The 20879-nt window shown below is 47.0% G+C and overlaps 1 protein-coding gene across 2 annotated transcripts in view; it reads left to right on the forward strand.

The window, feature by feature from the left end:
* The window catches only part of ARID5A (AT-rich interaction domain 5A), a 25970-nt gene extending 5522 nt beyond the window's left edge, over positions 1-20448 (forward strand). The window contains exons 2-7 of one of the 2 annotated variants that reach the window (XM_044660796.1): positions 12190-12299; positions 13977-14097; positions 14353-14405; positions 15392-15489; positions 18109-18268; positions 18556-20448. In XM_044660796.1, coding sequence (XP_044516731.1) covers positions 12190-12299; positions 13977-14097; positions 14353-14405; positions 15392-15489; positions 18109-18268; positions 18556-19878 — 1865 coding nt within the window. In that variant the 3' untranslated portion in view covers positions 19879-20448. The remainder of the gene's footprint in view (positions 1-12189; positions 12300-13976; positions 14098-14352; positions 14406-15391; positions 15490-18108; positions 18269-18555) is intronic. The other variant, XM_044660797.1, reaches the window with a different exon arrangement.
* The last annotated feature ends 431 nt before the right edge of the window (positions 20449-20879 follow it).

Consider the following 20879-nt stretch of genomic DNA (forward strand, 5'->3'; position numbering starts at 1 on the left):
GGCGGGTGGGGGGTCGGGGGTGGGAGGAGAGCGGCGGGTGGGAGGCGGGGAGGAGGGCCGCCAGGCGGGCTCAAGGGGGTCGTAGCTTGCCAGGCGGCAGCGGAGCCAAAGAACAGGTGCTTCTCTACCCGGAGACGAAGCCCAACTGGTGGGAACAAAAGCCTTTGTCGCTTGTTTCTGGGCCGCAGGACGCTGAGAAATTGGGGAGAAAGCGGGCTGGGAGAGCTTGAGGTGGGGTGGGGTTAGGTGCAAGGGGGGCACGAGAGATGCAGCCCCAGCCTTTCCTGGCCTTTGGGGGGGTGCTTCGAGCCCTTCCTAATAGAGCAGGCATTTCTTGATTAGGGGTCTCCAGAGAGAATCTTTACCATTTATATAACAATGACAGGAGCCCATGGGATTTCTTCATTACCTTTTTTCTCAGATGGGAAAAAAGAGTAATGTTTACATTAACTTTTTTTTCAGGGGGCCAGCTTCTGAAAAGGAGAGAAGTGCTTGGAGAGCCTTTCGAAAGGGCACCTTGCTTCGGTTAGGGACCCTTGTACTTTGAAGGGCAGTTGCAGTGGGGAATAGTTACTGTTCAGTTAGTTTGTCAGTACAGTGGAGGGAGGGGTTGGGAAAGACTCCAAAAAGAAAAATTAAAGCTGTAATTTCCTGATTTGGGTATTCTCTTCATCCTTTTTTTTTTTTAAATTTTGCTTAACAGCCATGTGGCCATCCTTCCTTGCCTGCCCTCCTCCCCTTTGTCCCCCAACTCACAAACACAAATACAACTTCATGCCTATACCGCCAACTTCTTTTCCATTCTTCACTATCACATTAGTCAGCTTTTGCCTTTTTAGGGAGTACATTTGGGGTTGTCTCCCCCTCCCTCCCCCACACCCCCCAAGTCTGCTGGGCACTTTACCGACAGCTTGATATACACTGGAGAGACCACCAATCTGGAGTCGGAGAACCTGCCTTGACATTTCAGACCTCAACTCTCTTCCAACCTGTGTGACCTTACACCTCACCTTTCTGAGCCTCGGTACCCTCTTTTTGTACAATGAGAGGACTGGAGGAGGTGATTTTAAAAGTCTCTTCCAGCTCAATAATCCTCTGATTTGGTGGCTCTTGCTTGGGGGGTGTTTAGAGCCTTGTGATACTCTCCCAAGATACCAGGCTCTGCTGTACACCCCGAAGCCCTGCCCTGCTGGGGCGGGGCGGCAGGGTGTCAAGTGTTAGGGGCTAAGAATTAGCTTGGCCCTCCCTTCTCCTGCCCTAGAGGCTGTGGTCATGGGGCAGCCCCGGGAAGAGGACTCCTGCAGGCTTGTCAAGGAGCTGCTAGCCTAAGGAATGTCTTTGTTTTAACTGCGGAGCTGGCCCAGAGGAACTCAAATCAACAGCCTCTGGGTGCACGGGGAGAGTGGGGGGCGGGGAATGACTGTTGGCATTATTATTGTTATTTATTATCACCATTAATTTGTCATCACTGACTCAGGGTTCCCAGAGGCTGACTTTTCAAGAAAGGAAGTATCATTTCCTTCCTGTCATCCAAAGGGGAAGAAAAGGGGAGGGTCCATTAATTACAGATTAATTTATCAGATTATCTTCTGATAAATTTAGAAAGCTTCAAGTTTGATCTTAATCAAATAGTATAAGTATCTTTGATTCCATGTGATTCCAGTGTTTCACAGATTCCTAGATTTACATCCAGAAAGGACCTTAGACATCATCTAGGCCAACCTTAAATTTTTAAATGAGGAAACTGAGACTGAGGGATGAAAAAAGAAATGGTTTTCCAAGGTCATATACATAGTTAATGGAAGGGGAGTAGGACCTGGTTCAAATATGATTTCAGACACTCACTTAGCTGTGTGACCCTGGGCAAGTCACTTAACTCCATTTGCCTAGCCCTTATGGCTCTTCTGCCTTGGAATTGATATTTACTACTTTACAAGGGTAAAGGTTGAAAAAAATGTTAATAGAAAAGCTAGGATTCCTACTTGTATCTTCTCATTTCAAAACTAGCACTCTCTACTAGATCACCTCACTAATTTTGTGCTATGAGCAAATCATTTAACCTCTCAGCCTCAGTTTCCTTCTCTGTAAAGATGGGCAATAATAATACTTGTACTGCTTACCTCTTAAGATGGTTGTGAGTAAATATCTCTGTAAATCTTAAGAGAAATACAGAGATATGAAAGTTTCTTTAAAAAAACCAAACCTCTTGGAAACTGTGGAGCATAACAGAGAAAATGTGTTAGACTAGGGCTCCAGATGCCTGCTTCTAAGTTAGGTTCTGGCTCTTTGACCTTGGGAAGGTCAATGGACATCTGGTTATCAGTTTCCTTGGAAAAATTGTGACAATCAGATGAATAATGTATATAAAAAATATAAAAGTATCCTCCCCTTCCCTCTCTTTATTTCCCTTCAGTGGAATCCAACTCTCGGTGACCCTAGTTGGGATTTTCTTGGCAAGGATACAGGAGCAGTTTGCCATTTCCACCTCCAGCTCATTTTATAGATGAGGAAACTAGTGCAGACTTGGTTAAGTGACTTGCCCAGGGTCACACAGCTAGTAAATAGCCGAGTCAGGATTTACATTCAAGTCTTCCTGACTCCAAATCTGGTGCTCTATCCATTGGGCTACCTAGCTGCCTTCAAAGGCTTAGCTCATATGCCACTTCCTACAGGAAGTCTTTCCTTACTCTCCTAGGTGTTAATGCTTTCTCCCTGAAATTATCAAGCATATACTTATCTGTTTGTGTATGTCCCTTCAATAGAATGTAAGCTCCTAGAGAGCAGAAATTATTTTTATTTTTTCTTGGTGTTCCAGTACCCCAGCTAGCATCGGGCCTTGCACACAGTGGGTGTAGAGTAAACCTGGAAAAGAGGTTTCTAAGACTAGGGAAAGAAATCCCCTGATTTTTATTTTTTACCTCCTCCTATCTGGGCCATTGAAATATAGACCATCAGAGCTTGAAGGCACCACAGAATCACGTAGTGCACCTCTTCATTTCACTTCAAAAAATGGAGAGGCCAAGTGAATGGCTCAGGGGTCATAGTAAAATGCAGATTTTTAAGGAACCAGCCTTGCTTTCCCATTCTGACTTTTCTGAGTTTCTTGCATTCCCTCACATTTCCTAGGAGGCTGAGGGTCTAGACTGTACATTGGGACTAGTAGAATCTTTCTTTTTTGCTGTCTGGACCAAGAGTGGTCGTGGACAAAATTATCAATAGGTGAATAGATCCCGTTCTTTTGCCATCTTACAAAATTCCTCCTTCCTACATGACTCTGTTCCCTCTCTCCCACACTTCGCCCTCAAGCTGGATTTGATCTCTCCTTCCTCAGATTCCTCTGGACAACTTTTTTGGGGTGAATCTAACCATTGTACTTATCACTTCCTATTATGTATTATAGTTATGTATCTTATCTCTCATGACACAGAAAGCTCCTTGAGGGCAAGAATTGTGGCTTCTTTTATCTTTGTTTTTCAAGTAGTTCTCAAAGAGCTTTGCAAATTATAGGTTCTTCATGTGTGTTAATTTAATTCAATGTTTATCTTTTTCTCACATATGCTAAGAGGCAATTCTCCCTTCTTCTCCTCCCCAACCCCCTGCCTGGCCAGCTGGGTGACCTAGTGGATGGCATGCTTGTGCCAGGAGACAGGAGGAGTCGAGTTCAAATTTGACCTCAGATACTTATTAGCTAGGAGACCCTGGACAACTCATTTGACCTTTGTCTACCTTAGTTTCCTCAAATATAAAATGAGGATAATAACAGCACCTGTTTCTCAGGGCTGTTGTGTGGATCAAATGAGATAATATCTGTAAGGCATGTAGCACGGTGCCAAGCACATGGTAGCTGATTAATAAATGTTTATTCCCTTCTTTCTATCTAGGTGAGGACTTCTCTCCGGGAACAATATTATTTTCTCCCAACCACCTTCCTCTTGTGTCTCTATCCATCCTTCCAGTCTGTCTCCCTTAACCTCCCCCACCAAAAAAGAAGATACCCAACTAGTATCATTTCCCAGCAGCGCCCTATTCTCTTTTCCAGGATGATAACTGATACCAGGTCAAGTAATCCATACCTTCCAGGTTAAGCTAACTTGCATTTTATCAAGAGACTTCTGGAGAAAAGGCCCCCTAATCTTTACTAACAAACCTGTTATTAATAATTGTAGCTATCCCAAAATGGAAGAGTTTATTCTATCACTGCAAGGCTTAAAGCAAAAAAAATAGATGAAAAGGGATGACTTGGGCTAGGTGACAAAGAAGGAAATCCTAGGCTGGGAGTTAATTCAGCTCTGGAAGCAGATGGGCTGGTTTGAAGGTTATTCTTGGGGATCCCTCCATTTTCTCTGACTTCTGTCTTTGGACCTCTGTGGTTCTTCTAGAAACCCCTGTCCTCAGACGCAGCCATTGGCCCATCTCTAGAGGTCCTTTCACGTCTCTTAGCCCCGTCTCCTTTCCTGCCAGCATCGGGAACTCAGAGGATTTAGGAAAAAGTTCTCCTGCTTTCAAGACCCAGGACAACCTTGCTGCCCCCCTCAAATTATACTGAATAGGTAGCCAGCTGGGCACTCCTTGCATATCTGGTGGGTCCAGCTCTGACCTGCTGTTTACTCTAATGTTGCTCTTAGTTTAGGGTCCTCTTGCTGACCTGGAGGCTGGAGACTTCCCTTGCTGAAAACTGGTAGGCTTGGGCTGCTGATGTGGCCGAGCCGATGTTTGTGGAGAAGTGAGACGTGTGATTGGAGGATGTAGACCCTATCAGTGACCACTCTGGACAACTGTGGGGGAGGAGGCCAGATTCTTGGAACCACTACATGGTGGGTGGAGATGGCAGGAGGTTATTATTACTATAGGAGGAATTCAGGCACTGTCTGTTCTCACTGAAGGCTTTACATTCTTTGCATGAATGTGACTCTGTGTGTGTGTAAGTGTAAGAGTGTATGTGTATGTGTGTATGCGTATGTGTAGGGGGATGAGAAGAAATCGGAGAGTGGAGTTGGTATGGGTGGAAAGAAATTAGATCCAAGGGAAGAGCAGGTATGGATGAGAAGTATTTTGATATCCTTCATAAACCTTGTCAAATGAGGGTCCCAAGCTGTTCCTGAGCTGGTCCAGTCTCCAAAGGTCAGATCTGGAAAGTCAAGGGAAGAGATTTCTGCCAGCTGTATGCCTTTTTTATTTTATTTTTTAATTTTTTAATTCATATTTTATTTTTCATTTTACCTTGCTCTTGTGATTTAGGGAGTATACAGGGAATGAAATTTCCTCCTCTACCCACCTACTCCCTGTCCAACACACACACACACACACACACACACATTCTTGGATAAAATATGTTATTAGAGCTAACCTCTCTTTAGGATTTTGGTCTTTGAATCTTGTAGTCAAATCCCTCACTTCTTAGAAATAGAGAATCAGATATGAGTCAGATACAGAAACCAAACCTGGAAAGGACGCCACATTTTCTTACCTGCAAAATGGGCAGATCAGAATAGCTGCCCTCTAAGGTCCCATCCAGTTTTGAATCTTTGATCTTGTGGTCCCTGTGCCTTGAGGAAATTCAGCAAAGTAGCATAGGTTATGCAGTGGAACCCAGGGAGTAAGGGGGAGAGGTAGGAGGGTTAGGCACTAAGACTTGGACTAGACTGCAAACTTTCCAGTGTGTCCATTGAGGACATTACTCAACTTTAGATTCCCATCTTATCTGAATTCTGTAGCTTGTTTAGCACAGTGCTCTACTAGGAGTAGGTGCTTAATAAATGTTTGATGTATTCTATTGTAATTTCTCTGTGCTTCAGTTTCTCTACTTGGAAAATGAGAGAACTCTGGAGATTTTTGGAACTCTGTCTGAACTCTGTCTGGAACTCTGTAAAGCCTTTGCTCTCTAATTCAACAAGTATATATTAAGCAAGCACATATTAAGCACTCTGGGATATAAAGACAAAACAAAGCAAAATGAAAATCACTGTCCTTAAAGACCTTGCAGTTTATATTCCTGTTGGCAAACCTATGGCACATGTGCCGGAGGGAGCTGCTCTCCTCCCCCTTACCACACCCAGCTGAAGACATTCCTCACTTCACCTCCCCCTCTGCCCAGCAGCCCAATGGGTGTGCTTCCTCCCTCCCCTGTCTGGGGTAAGGTGGGGGGCTCACATGTGTGTGAGGGTTGCAGTTTGGGTATTCAGTCTCTAAGGTCTCTAAAAGGTTCACCATCACTGGTCTACATGATGCTTATCTTTGTCTTTGTTCCAGGATCTTGAAGCATAGTCATCTAAATTACATAGCTCTAGGCAGAACAGAGATTTTTCCCTGTCATCACAGATGAGGAAATTGAGACACTCCTAGGGGTGTCCTAGCTGGTGTCCAGTGTCACAAAGCACCAAATCAGTAGCAGGGAAAAGAAGCGGTAACTGGACCCAGGAGAGAATTTTTTTTCTTTCTCCAATTCAGGGTGATGCTGGGAGACTAGATTCTTTAAGCTTTGGAGAGTTGATTCTGCTCACACACGAAGAAAATGAAGAAAGAGTTCAGATAGCAAACCTGATAGACCCAGAATGTCAGAGCTGAACAGGACCTGAAAAAGAGAACTCCCTAAAAACTTGAGTTGTCTTAAAATAGAATTGGCTGCCTTGGATAGGTAATGAGTTCCTCATCACTAGAAGTCTCCAAGCATAAGGTTAATTTATTAACACTTGTTGGGGAGGCTGTAGAGGGCATTTGAGTTCAGGTTATGAGCAGGACCAGTTGACTTTTGAAGTCCCTTTTGAGATTTCTATTACTGGAACCTAAAACCCTTCATTTTTATCGATGAAGAAACTGGGACTCAGAGAAGTTGAGTGGTTATACCATCTCACATGACTAATGAGCTATAGAACTACAACTTGTGCCTGGAGCTACTGACTCCCAGTCCATAGATCAGCCCCACATAACTGAGCTAGCTCCAGAGGAAAGTGAGTCAGTAATGGAGAAAGAGCAATACATCCTTAGCCCTGGTTAGGAGAGTTTGATCAACGTGTTAGATGTTAGATTTGGTCCTGTGGTCTGGAACTAAAGGAAGATTTTCCTAAGTGGGTTCCTTTGCCATCCAGGGGCCAAGATCACAGCAGTGTAGACTAATGACTCACTTCTAAGTGACTTGAATTCTGCACTCCTGTGTTATTCTCCAACTAGACATTTTCTTAGATGCATGGAACTAAGGGATATTTAAAGATCTAGTCCAACTCTTTTTATAGTTGGGAAAACAAAGGCCCAGAGGGATGAAGTAATTTGCCTAAGGTCACACAATTAATGAGTAATAGTACCTTTAAGGAGTGGCATGAACCATGTTAAGGGGCAGAGGGAGAGGCCTCATCTTCCAGAATTCAAATCTGACTTCAGACACTAGCTGTGTGTCTATGGGCAAGTCACTTAACTCTGTTTACCTCAGTTTCCTCATCCATAAAATGAGCTGGAGAAGAAAATGGCAATTCTAGCATCTTTGCCAAGGAAATCCCAAATAAAGTCAGATACAACTGAATGACAACAACAATGAACCACGTCAAATCCATGGGGAATGGGTGGGAGAGTCCCAGTTTAGTTAAAGTAAGCAGTGGCTGCTTGCGGGGAAAAGAGGAAGAGGACACCATGGGGTGACAGAAACAAAGGAACAACCAGCAAGAGATGCATGGAAGGCCCCAGAAGTCCACAAATAGGTCTGCAAAGGACTCAGAGTTTTAGAATCTTTCCTGCATCATTACACAAAGAAAGCCTTAAATATGGAGCAAAAATGTGTCTTGGTTGAAAATACGTCCAAGTTCAGAAACCAGAAATCCAGTGTTGCCACTTGATTCCCCGTTACTATTAACTAGGCAAGCAGAAGAATTGGTCTCACAGGGCTCTGGACCTCAGTTTTCCTTTCCCTCTTGAGCCTCTGTATACATTTCCCCTCCAAGTTTATTTTGGCATTTCCTCTAGGTTTTGCAAATGTGGTTTTTAAAAATAGTAATAGCAATTATAGTTACAGTAATAATATAAAAAATTATGGGCTGAGGGAGAGAGGAGGTTCTTTCTTCAAGAGTCCCGCCATCCCATGAATCTAAGTATGTGTCCAATTTTCTCACCTATGATATTTACATGGCAACGTTTCCCTAAAAGATTCACCTCTTGCCCAGTGTGGCATGATGCAAGGACAGTTCAGGAAATTTCATAGAGGTCAGGGGATTCAGTGGCAAGAAATTCCCAAAATGGAATAATTTAGGGGTGTGAGCAGCAGAAAGGTCTACTGGAAAGGAGAGACAGGGAGGGAGGAGTGGATAAAAGCTCTGAACTTGGAGTCGGGAAGACCTGATTTTGAACATGACTTCGGAAACTTTCTTGCTGTGGGATCCTGGGCAAGTCCCTTAAATTCTCTTAGCCTCAGTCTCCTCATCTGTAAAATGGGGCTAATAATTACACCTACTTCATAGAATTATTCTAAGGACCAAATAATATACAGTGTTTTGCAAACATAAATGCTAGCAATTTATTATGATTATGATTATTATTAGTCCAAGCTCTGCTACCATCTTACTGTGTGACCTTGGGCAAGTCACCCATTTATGGCAGTAGTTATATTTCTGCAGTGGTAGTATCCTTGAATTTTTGTAACTCCTGGACTAGACGAACTCCTCAGACCTGTTTCTTTATCTGTAAACGGGGCTGATAATACTCCCCTACCTCACAGGCTTATTATGAAAACCAAATGTGTTAAGAGGGTATGACAAGGCTATGAAAAAGTTATTTATGCTCCACAAATACAGATATTCCTATTGGAATAACTGTTGCTTAAGCAGATGTTATAGTGTTAACTGCTCAGTGGTGCATTGGATAGAGTGCTAGACTTGGAGTCAGTAAGATCCGAGTTCAAATATGGCCACAGGCAATCTGATGTGTGACCCTGGGTAAGTCACTTAACCCTGTTTGTCTCCACTTTCTCACCTATAACTAGAGAAGGAAATGGTCAACTCCAGTATTTTTGCCAAGAAAACCCCAAATGGGGTCACAAAGAGTTGGACAGGACTGAAACCAAGACAACAACAAAGTCTGAGGCAGTTGGGTGGCTCAGTGGATTGAGACTGAACCTGGAGTCAGGAAGACCTGAGTTCAAATGTGGCCTCAGATACTTTCTAGCTATTTGACCCCACATAAGTCACTAGAACCCTGTCTGTTTCAGGTCTCTCAACTAAAATGGGGAAAATAATAGCACCTACCTCCTAGGGATGTTGTGAGAATCAAATGAGATATGTGTAAAGTGTGATAGAAATACTCTCAATAAGGATGAGGATGATAATCTGACATTTTCATAGTATATGTATAATATATGTAATATGTACATTTTATACACATATCTCATATATTTAATATGTACATATATGTATATATGTAATATATACATTTTATACAAATATCTCATTTGAGCCTCCAGTGAGTGTAGGAGTAAGTACTGTAGATGTTAATAACTCCATTTTATAGATGAGGAAACTAAGGATCCCAGAGCTTTTGTGCTTGCTTATGGTCACATAGCTTGTGAGTGTCAGGTGGCATGGAACCCAGATCTTTTAGTCTCTAAATTGATCAAGCTAGTCATTATGCCATACTTTCTGAGTATGGGGCCAAGACATTACTGGGAGGACCACTTCCCTGCCCAAGTCTGAGAGACTAACATGGGGTGAAGGTCCCCTGCTAGGAGCTCTGCTCAGCCTGTAGCTCCCCTCTTGCCCTCAAGGCTGAGCAGGTGGCCACCAAAGGAGATGCTGGAATTGGCATTTCCCCTCCTTCTACTCCCTAATCCCTTGTTACAAATGCTCTCGTTTGGGGTTTCAGTCCTTTTACTTGGTGCCCATTCTGATCACTCTAGAATCGCCTGCTGCCAGCAGTCCTTGTGCTTAGCATTCCATTTCCCACTTTCTTGCTCTTGCATCATTGGCTCCCCCCATCTGGGATGCAGCACATTCTCACCTCTACCTTGAATCACCCTAAGCTTCCTTCAAAGTACAACTCATGTACCACTCCCTAAATGAGGGCTTTCATGATGCCCCACACTTATAAGCAATGTCTCCCTCAGCATTACTTTGTATTCATTTGTATATACTTATGTATTTTTCTTTTTTCTTTTCCTTTTATTATTATGTAAAACACTTCCATATTGGTCATTGTTGTACAGCACACTCATACAAAATCAAAACCCCAAAATAAATGGATGTGAAAGATAGTATACTACAATATGCATCCAATCTGACTCCAAGAGTTCTTTCTCTGGAGGTAGATGACATTCTCCATCATAAATCTTTCAGGATTGTCCCAGAGCAGTGCATTGCTGAGAGTAGCCAAGTTTTCACAGTTAATCACCTTACAGTATTGCTGTTATGTATACAATGTTCTCCTGGTTCTGCTTATTTCACTTTGCATCAATTCATGCAGATCTTTCCAACTTTTTCTGAATCCATCTTGCTTATCATTTCTTATAGCACAATAGTATTCCATCACTAAAATGTACCACAATTTGTTCAGCAATTCCCCAATTTACAGACATCCCCATAATTTCTAATTCTTTGTCAGAAAAAGAGCTGCTGTAAATATTTTTGCACAAGTAGGTCCTTTCCCTTTTTAAAAAATTTATTATGTATTTGGAAACAGTAGTGGTATTACAGGATCAGAGACTTTGCACAGTTTTGTAGCCCTTTAGGCATAGTTCCAAATTGCCCTCCAGAAAGGTTGGATCAGTTCACAAATTCACCAACAATGCATTAGTGTCCCAATTTTGCTACATCCCATCCAACATTAATCATTTTCCTTTCCTGTTATATTGGCCAACCTGATAGGTATGAGGCAGTGCCTCGGAGTTGTTTTAATTTGTATTTCTCTAATCAAGAGTGATTTAGAACATTTTTTCATATGATTATTGATAGCTTTGATTTCTTCATCCGGAAATTGCTCATTCATATCCATTGGTGATTTGTCAATTGGGGAATGGTTTCTGTACATACTTATGTATTTACTTATGTACAAATGAATGGCTATGAGAACCTGCCTACTTTCCCTGTCCCTCCCCTTTTCCCCAAGAGAACATTAACTCCCGGAGAGTAGGAACTTTTATGTTTTTGTCTTTATACCTATAGTTTTGTACATGTTGTTGTTGTTCACTTGTTTTTTTTTTTTTTTTTGTCATGTCTGATTTTGTGACCCTATTTGGGGTTTTCTTTCCAAAGATACTGGAATGGTTTGCTGTGGTTAAGTGACTTGTCCAAGGTCATCCAACTAGTTAAATTTCCATGGCTGGATTTGAAATCATGAAGATGAGTCTTTACTCCAGACCTGTCAGTCCCTCCCCTATGCCATATGACATTATTTTATGTTCATTTGTACATACTTACTTGGATATAAGCAAGGAGCTGTGACAACCCGCCTTCTTCTCTTGTCCTTGTCCTCCCTTTGTTCCCAATAGAACATAAATTCCTTGAGCGTAGGGACTTTGTGTTTTTGTCTTTCTGTCTGTAGCTTTTTTTTGAGTAGTCACTTAAATATTTGCTGAAGGTCATTGAATTCTAGTCATAGTAATTGAGGAAAAGAAAGTTGGAATGGAAGGGTTGGTAAAGGGGGGCCATAATATCTTTCAGGTTAGATCAGGGGAGGGCAACCTTTTTGGCCATGAGAGCCATAAACGCCACATTTTTTAAAATGTAATTTTGTGAGAGCCGTACAGTGCTCACAGTGTGCGCTCCTGTAACAGTGCCTGAAAAAAAATGGACTTTATGGCTCCTGCAGAAAGAGCCAGATATGGCCCTCAAAAGAGCCAGATATGGCTCGAGAGCCATACGTTGCTGACCCCTGGGTTAGGAGAATTTCATTTAGAGTGACAGTTGGTTTGCAGGTAGAGGAAGAATGAGAGCTTATACCTAGAAGGTATATTGAGAAGGGATGGATTTGATAAAGTAATTCTATGGGGATATGCTTTGGGTATTGAATTAGTGTCACCTCAGCTTCCAGAGAGCAGATGATAAGATAAGGCCTAAGCCAGAAAGAAAAGAAATCATCCACCTAGATGACACAGTGGATTGCAGCCAGCTTCCTCCTTTGGTCTTGCCTTTCTTTGGGACCCCCTGGAGGCTTCTTCTCATCTTCCTCCTCTATATATCCCTACCTCACCTCTGTTCCATCTCACGCTTCTCCTTGCAGCACCCCCTCTCAAAGGGAAGAGAAAACGGTCAGAGGGGAGCGACCCCCTGGACCAGCCAACATCTCCGAAGCCTGATAGTGAGGAGAGCCAGAGTTCCACAGAGCCTGTGGTAAGTTGGGGACTTAGTCTTGGGAAAGGCTGTGGTAGGATTGTTGGAAGGCTCCTCCCTGGGGTCACCCCCTGCTTCTCTGACTCCTGCATTAGAACCTCCACAGCCCACATTCTTGCAGTTGCCCTCAGATCCAGCCTTGGGGCCTTATGGACCTTCCTTCATTCCCTTGGTTCCCATTCCCTGCCTCCCAGAAGGCCTAGTAAACTCAGAGAACTACAAAGAAAAAAAGGAGATCTGAGGTCCAAGGAGTTCTTCCACATCCATGATAACCCTGAGTGAGGGCAGGAGGATCAGCCCCGGCCTGGCACCTACTTTCCTTGGTGCCTCTCAGAAGCAGGAACAGATCCGAAGACAAAGCTGGTCTCTCTTCAGCAGACCTCAGCCCTATAGTGCTACTGCTCAGGGACCTCTGTGGAAGGTGGCTCCTGTCCGTCTGGCCCCATCCAGCTGCTGCTGCTCCCAATTTCGCCCTCTGGGATCATCTGGACTCTTCCTGCACCCAAGACCAAAGTGGAGGAGGCATTTGCCTCCTGAGCAGGGCCTCTCTGAAGCTAGGACCTTGGCTAAGCCTTGGGAGAAGAAGAGCCAGCTCCTCGTTCCTGGCTTTGGCCGGGGGGGGCCCTGGCTGCTGCTGGAGGACAGTGATGAACCCCAAAACAGCAGAAATATCTCCTCGGGGAAAGGAAACTGAAAGTCTTGCACATCTGATAGAAATGTGTCAGCGGAAACCCAGAGATGAATTTTGCCTCTAGGAAGTCATCAGGGCTGGCCTGGCCAGGTCCGGGAGGAGGGGTGGCCACAGCCAAGGCTTACACATCCAGGGGAGGAGGAGAGTGCAGGGAAAGAGAGTGAATGTGGTGTGGCTTCACCTGTCTGGGACAGACTCTTCGGCTCTCCCCTGGGTCTGGCCCTTCCCATCTTCACCAGTAATCCTACCAGCAGAGAAGGCAGCTCAGGCATTCTCTAGGGTCTGCGGAACAATGCTTGCCAGTCACCTGGCACAGATGCTCTGAAGAAATCCCCTGTTTTACTCTTGAACCACATTTTCCCTTCAAGTGCAGAACTAGGGAGCCTCGGCCAAGTTGTCTGAACCATCCATGGGAACGACGGGTGCCCACAGCAACACTGTGTGTGTGTGTCCTCCTCAGTCCCTGCCTCAACTAGAGCAAGGTTTTTGCCCAGTGGGGAAATGGCTAGTGAACCCATCTTTCCCAGGCAGCAGGGTTCCCCTTGGGATTGCCCTCAGCCAGAATGTTTTCTTTCTTCCTTGCTCAGACCATCCCACAGGGCCAGCATCTATATAAGACACTTTTGGAGATGTCCCTGTTGAGGTTTCTTCCATATTATGGTGATATCAGGGTACTTGGTCCTTGATGCCTGATCCCTCTCGCTTATGTTCCCCAAATATATGTAGAGAGTCTGTGGAGGGCTTCCTCCACTGAGCAGGTCCCTGGAGGTCCCAAACTCCATTTATATCCCTGCTTATAGGTAGGGGGAACTAGCAGCTTCTCACATGAGACCAGGAAAGGAACAGGAAGGAAACATTAAAAACCAGTCTCTTCTCCCTTGTGCCACCCTACAATCCCCATGATCTACTGAACTTGGGGCTCTGCGTGGCAGGCTTCCGTTGGAGGACAAGTCACCCCATCCCGACACCTCCTGTTCTTTCTCCAGGAGTCCCCAGAAGCAGGCGGGGAGCGGGAGCAGGAGCAGGCCTTCCTGGTCAGCCTCTACAAGTTCATGAAGGAGCGACACACGCCTATCGAGAGGGTGCCCCACCTTGGCTTCAAGCAGAGTGCGTCCCTGGGCTAGAAAGGGAGGGAGGGAAGCAGTGGGAAAATCCCTGGGTGGGAGGGATCCTGGGCACTAGGAAGCTCAAAGGCCTGGGCACACACAAGCCCCCAGAGCTGGGTAGGGACTGACTTCAAACTGGGTCGATTCTCTGGCTCCCAATACCTGCTCTTGGGGGTGATGGGAAAGGGCCGAAGAATACCCCTCCTTCCCCTAGCGAGACTCTGACCCCTTGGGCATATCCCTCTGTTCTGTCCAGTTAACCTGTGGAAGATCTACAAGGCTGTGGAGAAACTTGGAGCCTATGAGTTGGTAAGGAAGGAGCCTTCCTGGGTGGGTCTCCTTGCAGCTCTTTCCATCCCATTCCCAACAAAGACATACATCTTAGAGCTTGTTTTGGGGGGAGGGAAGGAGGACGTGGAACTTACTCCTAGCTTTGCTTTCCAACCCAGATCTTTCTGGAAAAATAACAGTGGACTTCCTACTGGAACTTGGGAGTGGGAAGAAAGGATGTTTTAGAGATGAGAAGAGGGACTCGGGGAGGGAAACATTTCCCTCTCTTTCCTGGGGAGTGGGAAGGCCAACACCAGTGGCTCCATCTTTACCCAGGATTGAGGGAAGGAGGGAGGGGGAGAGGCAGTCTTCAGCAGACAGGTTCTTAGAACCTGAATCCTCGCACTGCCTATCCTGAGGGGCCCGGGGCATGCTGGGTGGGCAACAGCTTGACTTATCCACTGACACTTTGCTGGCCAAAGCATCTTTTTCCTCCATTCCCCCATCTGTTCCTTCTCTCCCCATGCCCGAGAAAGTTGCTCGTGTCAGCATTCTGGTTGGCTCCTCTGAGAGGGGAGCATGGACTGACTGGGGCCACAGCTAACCCTCTTCTGCTGGAGAAATAGGCTGCCATTTCAGCAATTTTTCCATTAAAACCGAGAGTGGACAAAATCCATCCTGCCTTTGACCTGTGCTTGGGCAGGCCAGCAAAAGCCCATAGATGTAATGAGCTCTCAGTGCTACCCATAGCTTGGGCCCTCTCCAGCCTCCCCTTTCACAGTCCTTCTAATCCTCTGACTCCTTGGGTGGAGGGAATTGGAAGAAGGTGGCTGATTTGTTGCAATCCCAAGAGGGCCCTAGGTTGGGAGAGAGCAGCCACAAAACCCATACGTGCTCTTATCCATCGATGGAGCAGAACCCTGTCCCCAGCAGGAGAGTTTCTCATTTCTCCAGTGGGTACTTGCCTGCCTATTAGGGAGCACAGTCGTCTATGGGCCCCCTTCACTCCCTTCCCCTTGTTTCAGGTGACTGGGCGCCGCCTCTGGAAGAATGTCTATGATGAACTGGGTGGAAGCCCTGGCAGTACCAGCGCAGCTACCTGTACCCGCCGGCACTATGAGAGGTACCCACGGCCCCACTGGCTGAATTTATCACTCAAGAATAAGGAGACTCTAGAGTCAGGAATACTTGTAGAAGGACCCTCTTCACTCTTCATATCCCTCATATGGGAGGGGAAAGGGGTTTCAAGAGAAGTATGAAAGTATATTTTAATCTCATTTTAGCATATTGTTCATTGAGTATTTCTTTTCTTTCTTTTTTAAACCCTTACCTTCTGTCTTAGAATCGATATTAAGTATAGGTTTGAAGGCAGAAGAATGGTAAGGGCTGGGCAGTTGCCGTTAAGAGACTTGTCCGACTAGAGAGGGTCTAAGATCAGATTTGAACCCAGAACCTCCTGTTTCCAGCCTGGTTCTCTATCCACTGAGCTACCTAGTTGGCCTTCACCAAGTATTTCTGAAGTATTCCCCAGCAAGGTCATTACTGAACCAGGGGCTTCTAGGGATCCGTGAGAAATACAAGACCTAATTCCTGCCCTCCATCAGTCAAGCCATCAAAAACAAAGCTAGGATTTCTGGCACTCACTGTGTTAGAGTAGCTGTGCTACATGCTACGGGGAGGAAGCTTGCCCTTGAGACCTTATATTTATTTGTCACTTTATTGCTACCCTGCCCTTGGTAATCCTTTTCAGGTGGGATGATCTTCTTAACAGCTGAGGTGGGTTGTGCAAATCACTCCGTGCTCCAGTCAAACTGGCCTGCTAGCTCTTATGCCTTGGCATGTGTCTGGGATGCACTTCACCCTCCCTCATATACCCCATGGTATCCTTCAGGTGCCACCTTCTTCGTCTTACCAACTCTTGGTCCCCCCATCCCACCGGGTGTTTGCTAGACAGGTTGTCTCCCTAGAAGGTGCCTTCTCTTGGAGAGAGCAAGACTCCCCAAGTGGCAGCTCTCCCCTTCTTCAGTCACGTCATGCATACTTTGTGCCTGCTTTTTTGCACACTTCTGGTCCTCTCCACCACCACCACCACCACCACCACCACCCTCCAGGAGATCGTAAGGTCTTTGAGGGCAGGGATTGGTGGCTTTGCTTCTCTAGCACATTACCAATGTTTGTCGAATTGAATCGAAGGAATGGAGGATCAGAGATGTCAGAATGACTTGCCCAGGACCATCCTCAGTCTGAGTCAGTTCAGTTGAACAACATCTATCAAACCTTTCTTCAGGGTAGGGATGGACCCATCCAGCAGGCCTAATGGCTCCTCATGGGGGTCCCGGCTTTGAAATATTTGCTTATGAAGCATGAGGTCTGGCAGACCCTACCAAGCTGGAAAAGAAACAGGTTGGCAAGTGTGTTGTCCTAGAGAAGTCTAGAGGGGCCCATCCCCAGAAGGTGATGAATTTTTTGGTCCCACACTAATCTCAAAGATTGTCTCTACTAAGTCATGACAGTGTTCGCCCTCCGTTTGGAAGGGGATTCCTAGACTGTGGAAGCACTGGCAGGGCACTGTGCTGGGTTCTTAGCAGCCACACAGAGCTGCCCCTGAGGGCATTGTACTCGAGGGGGAAGGAGATGCCACCTAAACATCCAGGTCTACAATTCCACCTATTTACGGGTGAAGCTGCTAGACATGGAGAACACCCATTCTAAAGGGGGTTTATACACGAATGGGAGGAAGAACAAGGATGAGGAGGGCAGAGAAGTTAGAATGCGCTGAGAACCCCAAGAAAGAAGTGATTGTTTTTACCTGGGAGGGTCAGGGAAGCCTTCATGGAAAAGAGAACATTATTTGGACCTTGAAGGAAGCAAAGGCCTGTTGGACTAAATAATTTTTTTGGCCCCATCCAGTCCCCAAACCTAATGCCTTAGATTCAGATGGATTTGGTGAAGTTGTCAGGGGCATAGAGGTGGAGAGGAAGTGAGAAATGGAGCAGTGAAAAAGTTCATTAAGTACCAAATGAACAGTTGAGGCTGAAAATCCTCTGGGAATTCAGAGGAGGGAGAAAACATTGTGAATCAGCTAGGTGGCCTGGAGACGGGAGGATCCTCTGTTCAAATCTAGCTTCATACACTTCCTAGCTGTGTGACCCTGGGCAAGTCACTTAAGCCTAATTGCCTAGCCCTTACAGCTTTTCTGCCTTGGAATGGACACTTGGTATTGATTCTAAGACAGAAGGTAAGGGTTGAAAAAACATCTTTTTTTTTTTTTTAAAAAAAAAGAAAGTAAGAAAAAAAGTCCCGAGTTCATCCTCACCAGAGTTTGAGCATTTACTAGTCTTGGGACTCTGAGCAAATCACTTAGCCTCTATGCCTCAGTTTCTTCATCTGCAGAATGGAGATAATAATAGCACCTACCTCCCAAGGCACTTGTGAGGTTCTAATGAATTATTTGTAGACCTTAAAGTGCTATATAAATGTTAACTCTTATTACTATTAGGTAAGACAGAGGGGGCTTCATGGAAGCGGCAGGATGTGAGCTCAAGTTCCCTGGAGGAGCTTCTAATTCTATTGGGATATAAAACTTATAGACATGCCCTGAGTAGAGAAGGATAGGAGACGGTCAGCAAACCAAGCCCTGAGAGGCTCTGACAGGCTGGGAGAGGGAGCGAGGAGCTGGCGGGTCTGGACTCTGGATATCTAACAGCACATCCCCATGTCTGCATTTCCACCCTCACCCCAGGCTGGTCCTTCCCTACGTCCGACACTTGAAGGGAGAAGATGACAAGCCGCTGCCCCCCACCAAGCCTCGGAAACAATATAAAGTCTCCAAGGAGCCCAAGGGGGATGAAGCTGCCATGGAGAAGCCAAAGAAAGCCAAAGAGGAAAGGAGTGGGGGCCAGGTGAGAGCTGTCGCTGGGCTCAAGGACCAAGGAAAGGGCCCTTTGCTACTTCCCACTCGGCACCCTTGCCTTCATTTACACTAACTACTTCCTGGCCCTAGACCGGGGGGGTTTGGGGCCTTCTTGTCTGCCACAGAATGAGCTCCGGCGGCGAGAGGCCTAGGCCTGCTTTCTCCTGCCTCTGCCATTTAGAGCCATACCATTCTGGTGGGAAGTCTTTGGGGGGGAGGGAAAGGGAGTTGTGGACTTCTTGGCCAACCCTAATGGCTGGTTTGTTTTGATTCCAGGTCATAGCGGATAAAATAAAAGCAGAAACAACGTCTTCATCTCGGCTCCCGGGCCAGGAGCCGGAGAGCAGCACCAGGCCCCCTGGTCCTTCTCTAGGGATGGCCGCTCTGCCTTTCCCGGGAGGACCAGAGGCAGTTGGAGGCTGTGCCGAGGCTTACAAACGCCTCCTCTCTAGCTTCTACTGCAAAGGAACCCATGGCATCATGTCCCCCTTGGCCAAGAAGAAGCTCCTGGCCCAGGTGAGCAAGGCCGAGGCCTTGCAGTGTCACGACGAGGCCTGCGACCACAGGCTGAGCGCTTCTGAAGCAGGCCCGACGCGGCCCTCAGTCATCTACCCCACAGAAGGGCCCAAGAGTCCAGGCCTTCAAGAAGAGGGCCCCCGGGAACCTCCTTGCTTGCTCCACCGTCTGGCTAGCCCCGAAGAACCTCTGAAAACAGCTCCCAGTCCCAAGGAGGACATTCAGCCGGGGGGGAATGACCGGGGCCCGGCCCAGCCCTATCTCTCCACCCCAATCTTCACCGGCTGCTTCCATGCTTACCCTGCAGAGGTGCTGAAACCAGTTAGCCAGCATCCACGTGACTTCTTTCCCAGCTCTAAGGATGTGGCTGAAGCTGGATCCCCCTTCAGGCCCCCCGGGAAAGAAGGGGGGAAGCTTGAGAGCCAGCCGCAGCTCTTGTGGAGTGGGGATGCCAGCCACCCCTCAGCATTCCACAAAGGCGGGGCAGGGAAGAACAGCCCTTACCCCAGGCCCAAAGCCTGCTGGGTCCCCCCTATGGCTAAAGCCACTCCTAAGGGGCCTTCGACACCCCCCGCTTTCCCCAATAGCCCAAGCCCTGGCTCTGGCTCTGGCTCTGGCTCTCGCAGCAAGCGGAGCTTAGAGGAAGAAAGCTTTGCTCTTGGCAAAAAGCTGAGGGCTGTGTCTCCTTTCCTCAAGGAGGTAGAACCCAAAGACTCTGGAGTGAAGCCTCCTGGGCCCAACCTGGGCTTCCCACACTTGCTGGGCCCAACCCTTGGGCCTCCACCTCAGGAGGTCTACAAGGGGACCATGGTGCGTTTTCCCCTAAACTTCGCCAATATGTCTGACCCCTTGAAAGGCCAGGCCTCACTCCCCTTTAGTCCTCTGGTCATCCCTGCTTTCCCTGCCCACTTCCTCACCACTTCGACCCCGTCCCCCATGGCAGCAGGCCTGGTGCACTACCCTCCCACATCCTTCGAGGGGTCTCTCCGCCACAGACTCTACCCAGTCTCCACGTGGCACATGCAGCCGGCGACGTACCAGGCCCCTCACCTGTCCTCCTTCCACCTCAACACCAAGCTGTAGGCAGGGCCTTGTGCATGAACAGGCTTCTTCTTCTCCTTTCCTTTCATCCTGTTGAGCATCTGAGCACTCCTAGGTATAGGCCGGGCCTCCAGGCACTTCCCAGGCTGCTGGCAGGGGCAGCTGTGCTGCACGTCACTGCAAAAGTAGATCTCCATCCCACGTTGAGTCTGTAGGCGAGGTGGACCGTTGTACAAACTGGGAGTCTGCTCCGAGAGGCCCGGGGAGGCAGCCCCAAGCCAGAGACCAGGGAGCTGCCCGAGTGGCCGAGCTGGGACAAGAGCCTGCACAGAGCAGGTAGAGACAGGTGGCTCTTGCCTACGTCGGCCTCGGGGGGCTTCCTCCTGGGGTAACAGTCAGGGACGATAGAAGCCGTGTCATTCGAGTTTCTGGTATCCGCGGCCGAGTATCCATCGTGACTCCATCCGAGCTGATGGACAAGGAGGGTCTAAGAGACTCTGTGGAGTCCCACTGGCATGAGGGGGGGCATTGGTTTGAGCCATCTGGATTAAAACAATACAAAAATCCAATAAAAACACTTCTGCTTGCTCTAAATTTCCATGGAGCCAGGAACTGTGTGCTTTGGTGGCGGTTTCTTTCTGGGTCAGCCAAGGGAATCGATGGGTAGGACACACTTGGCACTTCCTGCTGCTTTGGAGAACTTCTGCCTCTCTGACCGGAACCACTCTGGCTGGTTCAAAAACCAAAGCTTAGCCTTGTGGGGAGAAGGAGGGGAGAGCTCCCCTCCACAGTGTCGATGGGTAACCAGCGCAGCAGCCAGTCCCAAGCCAGAGGCTGAGGCTTTTTAGACGAGGAACAGAGAGCCAAAGTGGCTGTGCCCTGGATGTTAGAGGAGAGATTTAGCCTCCTGTTCAGCAGTTTCTGGAAGCTGAGTGCTCAGGCACAGAGAAACTCCTTGAAGGAAGCAAAAAAAAGCTTCATACAAATGTCAGTCAGCTGTTTTCACTATTGCCCCTCGTGCCTTAGCCAGGCATCTGACAAAG

Source organism: Gracilinanus agilis, chromosome 2 (genome assembly GCF_016433145.1).
Source record: "Gracilinanus agilis isolate LMUSP501 chromosome 2, AgileGrace, whole genome shotgun sequence".
Taxonomy (NCBI): Eukaryota; Metazoa; Chordata; class Mammalia; order Didelphimorphia; family Didelphidae; genus Gracilinanus; species Gracilinanus agilis.